The 15,846-nt window shown below is 47.6% G+C and overlaps 1 protein-coding gene across 1 annotated transcript in view; it reads right to left on the bottom strand.

Annotated features, from left to right (window-relative positions):
• Nucleotides 1-491: 491 nt before the first annotated feature.
• The window catches only part of adamts10 (ADAM metallopeptidase with thrombospondin type 1 motif, 10), a 36,633-nt gene continuing 21,278 nt past the window's right edge, over nucleotides 492-15,846 (bottom strand). Inside the window, exons 15-26 of the mRNA XM_076151414.1 lie at nucleotides 15,755-15,818; nucleotides 15,558-15,660; nucleotides 12,392-12,525; nucleotides 9,558-9,681; nucleotides 6,449-6,529; nucleotides 5,900-6,063; nucleotides 5,683-5,809; nucleotides 4,834-4,963; nucleotides 4,511-4,715; nucleotides 3,541-3,717; nucleotides 2,844-3,009; nucleotides 492-2,618 (exon numbers count right to left, since the gene is read on the bottom strand). Coding sequence (XP_076007529.1) covers nucleotides 2,509-2,618; nucleotides 2,844-3,009; nucleotides 3,541-3,717; nucleotides 4,511-4,715; nucleotides 4,834-4,963; nucleotides 5,683-5,809; nucleotides 5,900-6,063; nucleotides 6,449-6,529; nucleotides 9,558-9,681; nucleotides 12,392-12,525; nucleotides 15,558-15,660; nucleotides 15,755-15,818 — 1,585 coding nt within the window. The 3' untranslated portion in view covers nucleotides 492-2,508. The remainder of the gene's footprint in view (nucleotides 2,619-2,843; nucleotides 3,010-3,540; nucleotides 3,718-4,510; nucleotides 4,716-4,833; nucleotides 4,964-5,682; nucleotides 5,810-5,899; nucleotides 6,064-6,448; nucleotides 6,530-9,557; nucleotides 9,682-12,391; nucleotides 12,526-15,557; nucleotides 15,661-15,754; nucleotides 15,819-15,846) is intronic.

Raw genomic sequence — 15,846 nt, 5'->3', positions numbered from 1 at the left:
TTCTCCATTGGTCGGCCTCAATGTGAGTATTGTTGTGAAATTGAGGCCAATTCCTATAGTTGCTTAGAGTAAAATGACCGCACCTGGTTAGACACGCCTACGAGTATGAAGCAAGCAAGCAGGTGTTGCCAGCTCAGGCCCGACACAGCCGACCAATCAGAACAGAGCGGGTCAGGAATGAGTCAGCAGCAAGAAAACCTTTGAACAAACCAAGATAATGCAAAGAAAAACACTTCATTTTGTAATCAGGATGATCTGGCGGAAGGCAGAAACTCAACCGAGCAAAAATAGAAAAGCTTGCTTCACATTTTCCATGAAAGTTGTCAGATTCAGAAATAGACGTCCGTCCACCGATGATCTCATTTTTCTGTCTGGGTGCTGATGCGAGCTATTTTAGCGTCGGCACAACCAAAAGTGAAGCGGACCGAAACTTCTGACGGACAAAACAGAGACGAGGACGTTGGTGGACGGAAAGTGGAACGACCCAAATGTTTGAAATCAACAAATGCAGCATGTTTATTCAATTTAATATTTCCTTTTAAAAAGACATACATAGAGGACAAATGAATGCATCCATTTTCTATAGTATTGAACAACGTACAGTACATGTCTGTTATAATTAGCACATGAAAAACAAAACAATGGACATTGCTGTCCCTCCCTACTTGCACAGATAAAACTCAGCTCACTACTCAGTGTGAAACCTTTAGTGTAGTGTCGGCCCAGGTAGATACAGAGACACAACTCATACGTTTAACACACAATTAACCTGTAAATTTGGGTGTCTGTGTGTCATTAATAATGAGACCAATTTTAATCTGTTGAATCCTGAAAGATGGCAGGGAGGAGTTACCTGTGTGTGTGTGTATTAAGAAAAAAGGCTTCAAACCTGTTCAAAATGAAACAACGCCAGAAACAACGACATCAGTGAACTAATAGCACCATTTCCAAAACCAAAGCACCGATAGCAAAAAGGATATCATTGCCCCTAATCCCAAGAAATATGTTGCTTCCTCTCTTTACAACGAAACTGTGTCGCCGCCTGCTGGGGTCACATGATCACATCACCGCATACACACAAGTGAATACACGGGGGAATATTGATTAATGATGTTTGCTGGTGTGGTTAAACTCATTTGAATTGTTTTTGAGCAATAAAAAGTTGAATGACACGATTGAAAGGTGGTTGCATTGGAATGACGGGCAGATTAAATGCGACCTTCTATTAGCGCTATAGCTGTTTTGAATGCAGTGTGGTCAGAGGTTTTCACTCAGCGCCTCAGTTTGTTCCTGCTGGCAGAGTTGACTCATAGTATCACTGCGCTCTGACTTTCCACTCGCAGCAAAAGGAGTGTGAGTGGTAACATGTGGCAAAAATAAACCCAGAAAATTAGCTAACACGGCCCAACGCTGAGGGAGCTTCAGATAATGACACAGAGCAGAGCTATTAGAGTTCCTTTTAGGAGACTTAATGTCAGCTGTTACAGTCTGCAGACACCACACGGAGCACAATACGCTCCAACAATCTGAGAATATCCTAATGAATCTGTGCTGGCTTTGCTCACATTACAAAGGCGCCGTCTCCACGTTGCTATGCAGTATTAACGGCTGTTCTATTGTTCGAGGTGATAAGTAATGGAACCAGGCGATGTCCAGTAGAATGGCAAGACTACGGCAGCTTCACTGCATTGAGGACAGAGACAATTGGAGCTTACACGGAGACGTGACGTCACATCACATGGACACAGATGAAAGAGACAGACGTCCGCTGACCGCTGACACTTTGTGCAAATCAAACTCTGCTCGTACTTCAGCTGAATAACAGTGAAGACTGATGAATACGGTGATGAGAAACAAAGCAATAGCATAAAACGACGATGTGGTCAAGTAACAACTATCAGATACATAAAAACAAATCTTTCATTTATAATATAAGCTACTCCTTTTTCATAGGCAAAGATATCTAGAAAATCATTTTCTTAATATGGTGGATTTTTGTATTAAACAAACAAGTAACACCTGTTAACATACAGGCCAGATAAATCAGGGGAACCTTTAAAGGTCCCTCAAACAAAGAGAATACAAGTAGAACCTAATGTACTGCGACCAGTCCTGCGGCCAAAGTGAAATATAGTAGCACCAAAATATTACATCAGAGGGATAGATCAGAGAGACAGAGAAAGAAAGCAGGACTCTCTCTCCCTCTCCGTGTCAGCAGCCGTCCCTCCAGTGGAATGTGTAACTCAGCTCAGACTAGTCTGGCCCAGCACGACCTGGTTCTGGGCTTGGACAGGCATCTGGCCTGGATACTGGCTGGGATGAGGCCCATGAGAACAGTTACTGGACCAGATGTAGTCGTCTGTCTGACAGCGTCCCTGGTACTGTACGTCTTACTCTCCTCTGACAGAAGCGGCCCTGCAGGCTGCTGTTGAGGCTCAGTGGGGATTTTTCGGGCTTATGTGGGTCCAGGACCCAACTATGGAGGCTGTGAGTCTCTGGGTCACCAGGTCAGTGTCCCTGGCAGGTCTTGCAGCACATCTGTCGGAAATATGGCCGGCTGCAGAACTTGAACCTGAGCACCAGGGGGCAGTAAGCCACAGTGTTCACATCTTTGCACTCTGCAAAGGAAAAAGCACAGATTGTTTGGGACTGAAGTCATAAAGATCTCTGACTTTGGAGGAGTGAGATTTCAGTAATCAGATATCAAGGACTTATTTGTTTAGCTGGTTACCTGGCAAATATAATCCCCTGACCCCACACACACTCCACGTCATTCTTTGTATGAAATATACAGATAAGCAGCGTGACAGCTGCATGGATTAGACCTAGCAGTGAGCTCTGACCTTCAGGGTTGTCTGTACTGATGGGCAGACTGAGGTCACATTTGCTCTTGCACTGCTGCATGGCTGCTGGCCGCTGGTGTTCCAGGCACTCGTTGGACGGCTGGCCGGTGTGAGTCAGACACCGCACTGAACGCATCTCCTGACCCAAACCACATCGAGCAGAACACTGGAACAGAGCCAAAGCAAGATGGAGGTTAAAGCAGAATGAGTCACAGAGAGCTGCTGTGTCTCAAATGTGCTCTCAACAGTAATTACAACGGCTCTTTTACTAAGTGTGTTGAACTTTGCAAAAATTCAGTACACTATAAAAGTCTCCTTACTAGTGGTGTTAAGATGCATTGATGCATCGTGGTACACAGAGGCTCATCGCCTGTCGTGTACGTCTGAAAGAACGTTTTCAAGACGTTAGCTGTCTGCTCAATCAATCGCTACATACGTCAGCTCACAACATCACACTGGCAATTATATTTCCTGTAACTACAGTGCAGAAAGTACTACTGCTTAAAATACTACACTACTTAGATTAGTACACAGAGTATACTGCATCGTATTAGTGTGAACTCTGGCACACAGCTCGTGACTTTGACCAGTATCACCGCCAATCGATCAATTAGAGAAATCATTTGATCTGATTTATACAGTAAAGACAGCCGTTTGCAGCCATGAGGGACAAAAGGCTCCAGTCTCTGAGTCTTACCTCTCCCCAGGGACCCGTCACCCAGTGAGGAGGTGGGCAGCGCTGCAGGTTACAGCGCACCCTGGAGGTGGGCCGGCCTTGCTTGGGGCATCTTGACTCTGGCAGCGTGTCGGTGCTCTCGCCGCTTTTACACAAAACCAAACGGTGCCTGTAGCCAGGACCGCAGCTGGGAGTGCACTGCAGAGAGAAGAAAAAGAGGAAACACGGGCTGTGAGGGCAGGGAGATGGAGGCGAGGGAGGGGAGGGAGCAGCCAGGGGTCACCGCGGTCATGAGATGGCTGCGCTCACCGCACAGCAGAGGGCAGCATTGCTACTACTTCTGCTAAGCGCGCCGCTTGGTTCCAGTAAGTCAGCTGGACCCAATTCCTATCCTGTCTGTGCCATCATGAGATTACAAAAAGACGTCCGAGAAAAAAGCTGCTGCACGCCGCCTCGTTTATGACACCATTAAATTTGGTTTCAATTCATGCTGAACTGTGAGAGCAAAGTTTAGCTCCAGGGAATAAGTGGGACAAAGTCAACTTAGGTGAAGGGCTCATCACCCGGGGTTGATTCATGAGTTTGTACACAAGAAAACATGATACCATAAACAAATACTTTTCAACAAACACGCAGAAGAAGCTGAACACCATTAAATTCTAACCATCCACACAAACTATGGGTGAGACTGAATATGTGTCCTGGTGGACTTCAGGGGATCCAGCGCATTCATAACAACGCAATCTTTCTTATGTATTTGCTTGTTTGGTGCTCTTATTGTGGAGTCTGTGATTGTAGCTCTTGGCAACAGTTTATGCTTGCTTGACCCTTGGAGTGGAGGAGAAAACTATTGCTTCATCTGGGAGGAATTTTCCTTCAAATTTTGGCCTTTAAGTGAGCTAAATTTCTGCTTTGCCGTCATTTAAAGAGGAGCTAGGAGGAAACAGGAGGATCTGCGCAGATGCCTGCATGATGGGAGACGTTCCCTCACCTCTGACCACTCCATGGCCATCCATTCGGGGGGGCAGCTGTGGTTCCGGCAGGGCTCAGTGAGTGAAGGACGCGGACGGGTGCACGCTGAGTCATCCAGGACTTTCTCTTCCGATGCAGAAATCCTCCTTTTACATAAGACTTCCCGCGTCTGCAGGCCGCCGTTACAGCTGCGGCTGCACTCCGACCAGCCTCCTGTCCACCAGCTGGAGGCGGAGAAGAGCCGTTAACTTGCTTTTCCTCTAAGTCTGCATCTCGTATTGTGACATTGTGACAAACACTGCAGCAGGAAATCAGACAGTAAAGAAAGTAACGCCTCCTCACGTTGGGGAGCACGGCTCAGTGTTGCAGGATCTTTTCTTCTCTTTTGGCTTGTTCTTCTTGTCGCAGAAGTGGTTGTAGACGACTGAATGGTCGGCCTGCTTCTTGCACACCACCTGCTGGATCTGCACACCTGAGAGATGCAAACAGATGAAACATGACACACGTTCACACACTCAACAGTATTGATTGGTGGCTTTTGTAAATGCGACCAGTAACACTGCTGGGCCCAAGTGTCTGAAATCTCATCCTATCTGCCGTGATGATGCTTCTGGAAACTTATTTGAGTGGCTTAACTGCAGATGTGTAGGTTAAGAGTTAATAATAAATAACATTTTAGATGCTGCAGATTAATGGAAAACTAAAAAGAGATTTTTTGAATTCTGACAAAACATTTACAAAAATAAAGCGAGAGAAATCTAATAAAAGCATTTTTTTCTAATCTCAAGAATGATTTATGGAACACTTCTGAAGGATTTATACAAACGTTATGAAAGATTTATGAAACTCCTTCATAACGTAAGGATTTATGGAACTCTTAGAAAAGATTAATAGAAACCCTTGGAGAGATTTATGGAAGGCATCTTTTTTAGCCATCAAACGCACTTCACTGTATCTGAATGGGTACAACAAGGCCACAACCTCCAGTCACAGACTCTGACATTGTGCCAAGTGAAAGAACTTATGTTTCAAAGGAGAAAAGCTCTTATCCAGCTTATCAAGAGCTGCAGCTTTGGGTCATTAACTCACTAAGGACACGGAGGAGAGAGAGAGAGGTTGGCTGAGTGTGACGTCTCCAAAGACCCACAGCCTGTGAACTGTTTGTGTGTGTGTGTGTGTGTGTGTGTGTACCTCCAGCGCAGACAGCTGAGCAGCGTGACCAGGAGGTGTAGTGCCAGGCGTAGCCGCTCAGCGGATCCCTGCTGACCGGGGGGTTGAAACGGTAGTGGACCCCCGGGTTCTCCTCCCTAACCAGCACCTACACACACACAAGCACACACACACACTTTTATCTGTCATCTGCCACAGCATTCTTTGTTATTTCACAGAGCCACCTTGGCGTTCTCACCATGACTATGAGGGTCATGTTGGTGGGACCCAGAGCCTCGAGGGTCTCTGGTCCGTCAGTGGGTCGCCTGTAGTGGAAGGTGGTTCCAGCAATATCAAACCTGCGGGGCGTGTCGATGGTCAGCTTCCCGTTGATAAAGTACTGGTCACCTTTACTCTTCAAGACTGGGAGGAAGAAAGACACCAATGAAGTTAGAGCGACACATTCAAGCAGGAGGGGCCTAGATGTGCTGTGTGACCTGCTCCAGTCTTGGTGTTGAACAGTGCTCATCTGCACAGCTGTTTCTATTAGGGCAGTGACTAACCGTCCAATAGCTCCAAGGCATTCAATTTATATTGATATGAAACAGAAAAGCAGCAAATCCTCCCCTTGGACAAGCCGGAGCCAGCGAATGTTGCAGATTTTTACTGGATAAACGACTTAAATATAAATAATAAATAAATAAACTATTACTGTAATTGTCATAAATTATTTTCTAATTAGTTTCGGCACTTCTTTCTATTACTGTTTACATTATAAAAGGCAATTACACCCAGAGTGAGATCTTACCAAGGTAGTTGAGGGAGACGTTGAGCTCTTGGATGTGGATGAACACTGATCCTTTAGGGATTCTGATTACCTCTTCATAACCTGAGAGAGAGAGAGGGGGAAAGAGAGAGAAAGAGGGAGAGGGAGAGGGAGGGAGAGAGAGAGAGGGAGAGAAAGAGAGAGAGAGAAAGCAAAAGAAACAAAAGCCAGGTGAAGGTTTGATTCAGTGTGGATGCAGTGAAGTAGTGTTTGGTTCTGTGGGATGTGGATGGAATGAGCAGCAGAGGCTTCAGCTGCATTCCTGGGCACTCGGCCTCAGCCGCTCCGCTCGGCTCTTTGCTAGAGAGTGAAACCACTTCCAGAACCGGCTTCTCCTCTCTTCTCCTCCTTACCCCTACCCTCCATCTGTTTTGGTCTCTTCTCCCTTTCTATTTTCTTCCTTTGCTCATCTCGTCTCACCTCCAACCCATCTCTCTCTCTCTCTCTCTCCGTCCCCCTCTCTGTGTCTGCTCTGCGTTCCAGCCAGCCGGCCTCTGCAGCCCAAATCATCTGAGCCTCACGAGAGGGAGACGAAATAGAAATGGAGGAATCAAATAATTCCTTCTGCTGTGGCCACAAGGGGAAGAGCAGAGGCTTGGCCCGTGACCTCTGCATGCGGCTCTGAGAGGCTTGACTGACCCTGTTCTTATCCTGAGGTTTCTGCAGAGAGAGGCGTGGAAGATTGTAGGGACAGCCTGAGGTTTGTGGCCTCAAAGAGAGACAGACAGACAGACAGACAGACAGATAGACAGCCAGCCAGAGAGAGAGCTCAAGTGTGGAGATGGATAGCAAAGTTCTTCTGCTGAGAATCGGGGAGCAGCAAAACCCCACTAACCTTGACCCTTGGTAACCATGACCGCCTGCCAGAACCCCCAGCTGGACAGATGGAGAAAGACTTAAAATGACACCATCCGGTCTAAAATGTGACCGCAGAGCAATAATGATATAATGCTGCATCATTCAACAACCTTATCTTTCATTTTTCAGGATTTGAGGGAACCCTAGTTGCTTTACCAGAAGACATTCATGCTATTTTCCCTGTAGTTTCAATGGTTTGGCTGGAATTCTGGGATATAAAACACTTTCTGCACTGCACATAAGGACAATGTCCTCACTTAATTACAGTAACAGAGAGTCATAACCAAAGATAAAAGGCTTTTCTCAGGATGATATATATCAGTATATTTGACTCCAGTTGCTCCCAGCTACATAATGTCATATCCACTTTTGCCCTGTTGCCTTATGCGCCAGCAGCCAGAGCATATTTAAATCACAGAGGCAGAGAGGAAGCTTTGCTAAAAAGCTTCAGGACGTCAGAGAAATCAAAGCTGACAGAGAGATCCTGTCTGTCATCAATCTGCCTGTGCCCAGAGCATGCCCCCCCGAGCTGCAGCTGAGGGGAGGACAGGGTTAACGACACGCAGTGCTGGAGAAGTTACATTCACATAGTAGCTCCACAAGTTTAAGCTGAAGGCCAAGCTACTCTCTTCTTGGCTCAACTACAAGCTCAGGAAAAAAAGAATTAATTGTGTGTGCGTGTGCGTGTGTGTGCATGTGTGTGAGCGTTTTGAATAAAGCTTTGGGAACACTTATAACTTATATGTTTCACCAAACAACAAAGCTACTTGTGGAAAACTGCATCAAGCTACTGAAAAAAGTAGTTGAGTTGGTTCCTTTGCTAGTTGTAGCTAGCTTATCACTGTCAGGTATGGAAAGATTCAGCTTACCAACCTCTTTATTACTTTTAGAGTTTCCCCATCTCTGTGTTTATTACATCACAGCCTGGCACTAATGGCCGGCAGCTATTTTGCATTAATCACTGGGACTAACACGGCCCGCAGCAGTTTGGCTTCAGGCTTCCTACCAGCTGGTCAGGGCCCCGACTGTAACGTTCGATATTTCGGGGGTAGTTGCGACTTCAGCCGGGGCCTGGTTGCTGTGGTGCGGCTGCCTGCTCAGGGCGTGTCCGCACGCAGAGATCCTGCGAGGGGGCGAGCTGCCCTGACAGTTGGGTGAGAGACTCTAAAGCTGCTGTTGTGGGGGGAACGGAGCCCAGAATAGATACGACAGCAGCCCAACCTCAAGCCACACTGGGCGGCCCTCACCTAAATCTGTCTGCCACGTGGCCCTGGGTGGCTAGCAGATAAAAATGTAAGCATGTATATATGTATGTACGCATATATAAGTTATGGTAAGCGCCTTTATTTATCTCAACTGAAGAGCTGCAACCTTAAATCTAATCCACAGTATGTTGGATTAGATTTGAGCGACAATCTCTGTGTTTTCTGATCAATGTGCAATTCGGGATGAAAATAGGAAGGAAAAAGCAAGAAATGGAGTTATGACTCAGTAGCTTGACCTTTTTTCTCGGTTTCTTTTAAGGAACTCTACACATTATTAGCAACTTGTTGGCCCTTGCTCTTAGTGTTGGTTGAGCTACTGGGAGCTGCCAGTGAGCTGTCCGCACCACCAGTTGACCTCATTTTCTTGTCTTTACTGTAAACTAAAAAGCTGGATTCTTGCAGCAGGAAATACGTTTTGGGTGCGCGGAGAAATAAAAATTGGAAATGTCAATGAGCCGTAAAAGTGCGGCCTGTTACGGTAAATCCTGCATAATTCACATTTCCCCTTAGAAGACAGAACTTATTCATGATGAACTCAGCGTTTAGTCCCTTTGGTGTCCCATGTTTTTAACCACTAATCAATACATTTAACTGCTTCTTTTCTGTTCCCTTTCATCTGCTGGTAATTGAACACAACACTTCCCAACTTATGTGTCGCAGTAAATGAGTTCCAGTAGTTGAGGCCTGCAGCAGAAATGGAGCGTTCATCAATCATACAAATGGTGATGAAATGAATATTGTTCTGTAGCTATGTCAACTGACTGAATAAATCATCTTACATCATTTGAGTGAGCTACTGCTGCTAACAGGGTTCATGTGAACAGAGCAATACATAATTTCCAAGCTGCAACCAGAATCCAACAGCAGAAGTAGAATAGTAGTGTTGCAAGTGGTCTGATAAACAGCTCAGGTTAACTTGCAGCAACCTCCGTGACAGCTGCTGCCAAAGGAGCCGATGGACGCCGTACCTCCTTCAGCCAGCGAGTCGTTGAAGATTCCCTCAATAGACTCGCAGTTGCTCCCGTCACCCCCGCAGATCCGGCAGCGGTCGTCGCGCATGTCCGAGCCGAGGATGCGGTCGCAGCCTACGTGCTGCCAAAAGAAAGGGGACAAATGGAGGGAGAGGGAGAGGGAGAGGGGAGGAGAGAGAGAGAGAGAGAGAGGGAGGTCACTCGGGGTCAAGGGTGAAAGGGCACCGTTGGTAAGTGGAGAGGTGTCAGAGGCCGCGGCTGAGGGATCATCTGTAATGTCTTCCAGACCACGTTTCCAAAACACAGAAACATCAGATGGTAAGTCCAGATGTGTGTTCTGATCCTGTGCAGACATAAAGCTCTTAGGTTGCTAAACTCATAGCTGTCGACATAAATAAGTTTCATGATGAGCGGAGCAGGTGGGATTTCTCAAACTCTTTAGCAGAGAACCTAAACAAAAGGGCGGTGAGTGAGCGCCGTGGCTCTCGCTCTCATTTATTCATATGGCAGCTGCTTATTGTACCGCAGGCTAATGAGGCTTTAGTTTATTATTACATTTATCTCAGCTGGATCAGAGCTAAATCCAGAATTAAGGCCATTGGTTAATCTTCCTAGTCTGGATAATGAAGCGTTCCAACAGTTTAAGTTGTTGAAAGGTCCCAACGAGCAAGAGGCCCCCCAGCATGTGTCTGCACATACTTACATGCACTCAATACTCCAGAGTGTGTGTGTGTGTGTGTGTGTGTGTGTGCGTCCATCCGTACTGTGACTCTACACAGTCTGCATGTCGCTCTTCTTTGTTTTCTTTACCTATAGTTCTTTTAAATGCTGTTTCCTGTTGTTATGTCATTGTCTCGCCCGTCACCAGCCTCCACCGTGAGCACACACACCTGTCGCTTACTGGCCCACACACCTGCTGCAAACATTACATCACCCCTCACTGTATACTGTGTTTACCCGCCACTCTCCATTGAAAGTGGAGTATTTTCCACTCAAAGCATTGGAGTTATATGTGAATAAATGGACATTTGGCACGGGCGTCCAACTCTGACGCCTCCATTTCATGACACTTATTTCTTTTGTCCATCAAAAAAGGCCTGCAAAGCACATCGAGCTACAAATAAAACTTGATTGATGACCTCCTGACAGTCTTCAGACGTCCCTCCATCCTAACAACGGCGCCGGCAATAAACTCCCAATCCCAACACGACGCAATCTCAACCCTCAACTACGCCGTCCTTCCATTCCTGCTCTGGAGATTCCCCCCCGAGAGCCGCTGGGCCTTAACTATCTCAACATCCAAAACCTCACACACTCTGTGGATCATCCCTCTCTCCACTTCATGACCAAAGGTTGATTAACAGGTGTGATCCCAGCCGTCACCTGGATTTACCTGCTACATTACTTTGGTGTAAGAACAGGTGTTCTTAATGTTTTGTACACATTATATTTTGCCCAACAGATCTGTGAGTAAGGTTGCCCTGGCAGTCGCGCCTCGCCTCTGTAGCGGCATGTTGCTAACATGTGTTCAAATTGACCATCTGTTCCAAAGCCTTTTCTCTCCCCCCCACTCCACTCCTCACTCACTCACTCACTCCTGTTTCTCCCTTTCGCCTCACGGTCAAACCCCAACACTGGAACCAAAGCCAGCATGAGGCTGCAAACAACAGATCAAGATTTCTCCTCAACGTGTTTGAATTTTTATGTGCGTCATAAATATACGAGAGGGAACACGATACAACTGAAAGGGAGGGAGGGAGGGAGGCAATCACAGGCAAGAAAGAAAAGTGGACAGAGAGAGAGAGAATGCAGGGAATAGAGAGATGTGGAGAGCCAGCGAGCGAGCGAGGGAGAGAGTTCGTAAGAGTGCAATGAATGAAAGCCAGCCTGCAGTGCAGACAGACTAACAGCTGAGCTGGAGGGTCACCGAGTTCCTGCAGAGCAGAACAGAGCGGAGAGAAAAGAGAGAGAGAGAGAGGAGAGAGGAGAGAAGGGGAGGAGGAGGAGAGAGCAGTGAGGGCATGTTGATAAACAAAACCCATTCTTTGGAAGAGCCCAGGGACTCCGGCCTCCCCCAGGTCCTCGGTGTACCTCAGCTGTGGGACGATCCAGGAAAAGAACTTGAAAGGGGGCAGGGGGGCCGCGGGGGCCCGTGGGGGGGGGGGGGGGGGAGCTGCTTCATCAGAGGGGGAAAAAATGAAACCGCAAAACAACAAGTTGGATGTTGTGCAGTTGGGAGCATCTGTTTTTTCTTTGTCCTCGTCTCCTCCCTGCCAAAGCTTCCCTCTAACTTCTCTTTCCCTCCCACATCCAAAATCAACAAGAGATGGAACTCGCAGCAGATCAGGCCATCAACAACAACAGCAACAAGCGTGTGAGCGACCAGGCGCTATCACCACCAGGTTTTACTGCACAAAGGCACCATGTGGGTGTCAAATCGGGCTCCAGGGACCTACAGGAGCTCCAGGTGTTCCCGATTCAGGCAAAATGAAGAGCGGTTAGATGCTGTTTTGTTTTCATTTAACGACCAGGATTAGGAGAGGCCGCTTGGTAATGGGGATAGAAGATTCCTGCCAAAGTCGGGACCATTTCTCAATTCAACAGCTGATCGTGATGATCGTCAGCAGTATAAACTACACACACACGCACACACACACATAGCGGCTGCTTTCCAGACTCCAATAAACAACATTATCTCCCTGGAAGAGTGAGTTCAGTGATTATCCCACATTCTACTGCTTCTGCTTACACTGGCAGCTCAGATGGACCATATTTCAATAAAACGCATATAAACACACACACACGCGCACACACACAATCTCTTATCTCACCTTACACTCGCCGTTCACACACACATCCAGGGAGTCGTCTCTGCACGGTGTGCCGTCCACCACAGCCGGCGCTCGCTCAGTGTAGAAGTTGTATCCTTCTGCCAGACAGTTGAGAGAGCAGGACTTCACCCCACCTGGACACACACACACAAGCGCGCAGCAGGGGAAACAGCATCAGTGTATCAAATCAACCAACATCAACAACATAACTTTAATACATTCAGTGCTGCATTAAAGGAACTCATCAAAGTTTGACTCTATTTTGACTATATTTCACACCTGACAGTCAACATGGGCCCTGGCACTCTACTGACTAGTCAAGTCCAAAGTCAAGACAAGTGAGTCACGAGCCAACATCGATAAGTCCAAGTCGCGTCAGTTTGAGTTTTGAGTCGTACATGAAGTTAAAACACACAGAATTTGTAATGATTTCCTCTCGTTCTCTCTTACCGATGCACTCTGACGCCTACAAAGCCACAAAGTCAAAATCAGTTTGTCTCTTTTGCCATCAGCTGTTGTTTTGATTGGTTATCATTATCGTGCGCAGCCTGATTGACAGATCTGGATCTAAGAAATGAAAGAGGTGATTCGCAGCACATCTGATGGTGTAAGTAAGGGAATGTGTCATGTGACCGGAGTCCTCATCTCTGCTGCAGCACATCAGGCCTGATGTTTACTGAGCAATAACTCATCGTCATGCAAAGCAGCACCGAGATGCTTTCGAGGAACTCGGATTCCACGGATGGAAATCTGATTAGCCTGTTAGCTCTTAAATCTCAGCGAGCGCAGATACATTTGTAACGTGGCTGTGACGATGGAGTCGCGGGGCGCAGCAGCCAACACATCACATCTTTATGAAGGGTGCGGAGAGACAGAAGGAGGGGAGTCTGCATGGGAGGAGGAAATGTCTTCAAGCGCTGACAATCAGAAGACAAGCAGCTGAATCTGATTACGTCTCTGCTTCCAAACGCACACATACATGCAGCCTGGATGGAGGGTTACAGCAGGACACACACACACTACAACTACACCAAAACTACTAACTATTTCATTATGCTTTATTACAAATTGTCCTTGAAATCTCACACACAAGAATGTAGTTTTAAAGCCAAATTCTGTATGAATCAAAGCAAAATATAACATACGGTTAAGAATTTCCACATCTGCCCTCCCAGGCCTCTGAGGGCTGCTTTGTAGCAACATAAAACCTTATTATAGAGCTCGTGTGTGAAAGAAAGCTCCACGCATGAGAACCCGGGGACATCTCACAGCTTACCAGATCGTCCATCATGGTGCGGACGCGACATAAAAGACTGTGAGAACGAGGAGGGGCGGAGGAGAGAGAGACGGAGAGAGAGAGAGAGAGAGAGAGTGAAAACTATTTGTTTATGTGGATGTTTTATGCTTTGCTGTCACTCCGTATTAGTGTTAAAGCTGTTCGAGACGACACGCAAAGACCTTTTACCCATTAGCCTGTGATTGTCTCAGTGTGTCTGCTTCCTTTTCTCATCTGTGGCCAAACTCCGGTCATACCAGAGCAACAAGGCCAGAGCGTCGGATTGTCCAGCAACTCCCCATTTATTGTCTTTTTCCCGCACGGAGAGCACGCAGTCACTTATGGAAGCGTCCAGATGCAGACGGAACCTTCTTTGCTTCGCTTTCTTGCCACCAACACACACACACACACACACACACACACACACACACACACACACACACACACACACACACACACACACACACACACACACACTCGCGTTGCTGCTGGAGGTGTCCCCCAGCCAAGCGGAGGATATATCCTTCATTCATGTTCGCCGCTCGCCAGCAGCTCCACCATTTGAGTGGCTGTTGACATCAGTCTGGGCTGAGTTTATTTGTGCTGGCAGCGGGGAAGCAGGTACAGTATGTGCTGGGAAGGGGGGGGGGGGGGGGGGGGGGGGGGGGGGGCAAGGAGGTGGTGTATGTGTGTGTGTGTGTGTGTGTGTGTGTGTGTGTGTGTGTGTGTGTACTGGCAGCGGATTGCAGACGATAAAGTGGTCAGACCATGGAAAACTACAATTCCCATGGTGCTCTCGCTTTGGCAGGGCAAGGACGGCTTGCAGCAGGGTGTGTGTGTGCGTATGTGGAATTGTGCGTTGTGTTCCGTGCAGTGTGAGGGGCTGAATGCGAAGGTTGTCGAGGCCGAGCACGCTTTCGTTCAGGGGGGAGGAAAAAAAGGCACTGCTTAAAATCGACAGAGTTTTCTAACGAACTGTCCTTGGCTGTCTGAGCTGAGGAGGGGAAAAAAGAGAGAGAGCAAGAGAGGGGGGAGAGGGGCGAGGGAGAGATTACATAATGGTGGAAAGTGACAGAGGAGGGGGGAGAAGGCAGGGAGGACGAAAGACACATGTGGAGAAGAGAGAGGAGAGGGATCGGGTGAGGGGGGAAGGAGGAAGAAGGGCGAAAGTGAAAGGAAGAAAGGACAAGTGAGAGTCTGAGGAGGACGGCGGCAGGGGAGGACGGCGGCGGGGGAGTACGGTGGCGGGGGAGGACGGCGGCGGGGCCGGGCGGCGTGATCTGGCCTTAACGCGGGGCAGAGTCGATGGCAGCGCTCCTATTTTAACAGCTGCAAGGGATTTCCATTGTAAAATCAGCTGACTTGATGAAAGGAGCACTTGTTGCCTGAAGTTGGAATTGGCTGTCCGGCCGTCTCTGTAAGCCATTATGTTATTGGAGGGCTAGATTAAAGGCAGTTATGTCGTCGAAACTATTTATCTTTCACGTCCAGTGTAGTCCTCATCAGGGGCAAGGAATTCTTGCAAGGCATTGTGGGATGCATGGCTCTCTGGAGCCAGCATCTGCAGGCCAGACAGGAGAGAGTCTGCAGCTTCGATTCCCTTTCTCTCCCCCTCGCACACGCGCACACACATAAATACACACACACACACATCTGTTCATCTCCACTGGTTCACTCCTCTGCAGCCGACTTACAGGATCTTTTGTAGAACAAGTAACAGGTCTGAAATGATCACTGCACAAAACTCTGAACTAAAGTGTTAAAGTGTCTCTTTGTGTAAAACCTGCAGGTGTGTTGATGATGACGTCATGGGGAGGGAGGGAGGCAGGCACACACGCACACGCACACGCACACACACACACACACACACACACAAGGGCACACACTTACCTCCTCTGTATGGCTTCCAGGTGTAAAATTTCCCCCGAAAAGGAACGCTGTCAAAGTCGGAGCACTGAATCTCACGGAAATCCTGTGAGCCTGCAGGGCATTCCTGAAACGCACGGAAAAATGCACAAAATGTTTTAATTATTACAAAGAAAACGCAGATGATGATGATGATGATGATGACGATGAAGAGCACTCACGTCTATGTTGCAGGACCTGAAGCGTTTTCTCTCTCCCAGACAGTATTTTCCACCGATGGTTGGCCTGCAACCAAACACGTAGCGACAGTCAG

This window comes from Genypterus blacodes, unplaced genomic scaffold, assembly GCF_046128005.1.
Source record: "Genypterus blacodes isolate CSIRO-AG114 ecotype Tasmania unplaced genomic scaffold, CSIRO-AGI_Gbla_v1 ptg000054l_1, whole genome shotgun sequence".
NCBI classification, from domain to species: domain Eukaryota; kingdom Metazoa; phylum Chordata; class Actinopteri; order Ophidiiformes; family Ophidiidae; genus Genypterus; species Genypterus blacodes.
The sequence above is the reverse complement of the archived record's forward strand: the minus strand, read 5'-3'. Positions and strand labels throughout refer to the sequence as shown.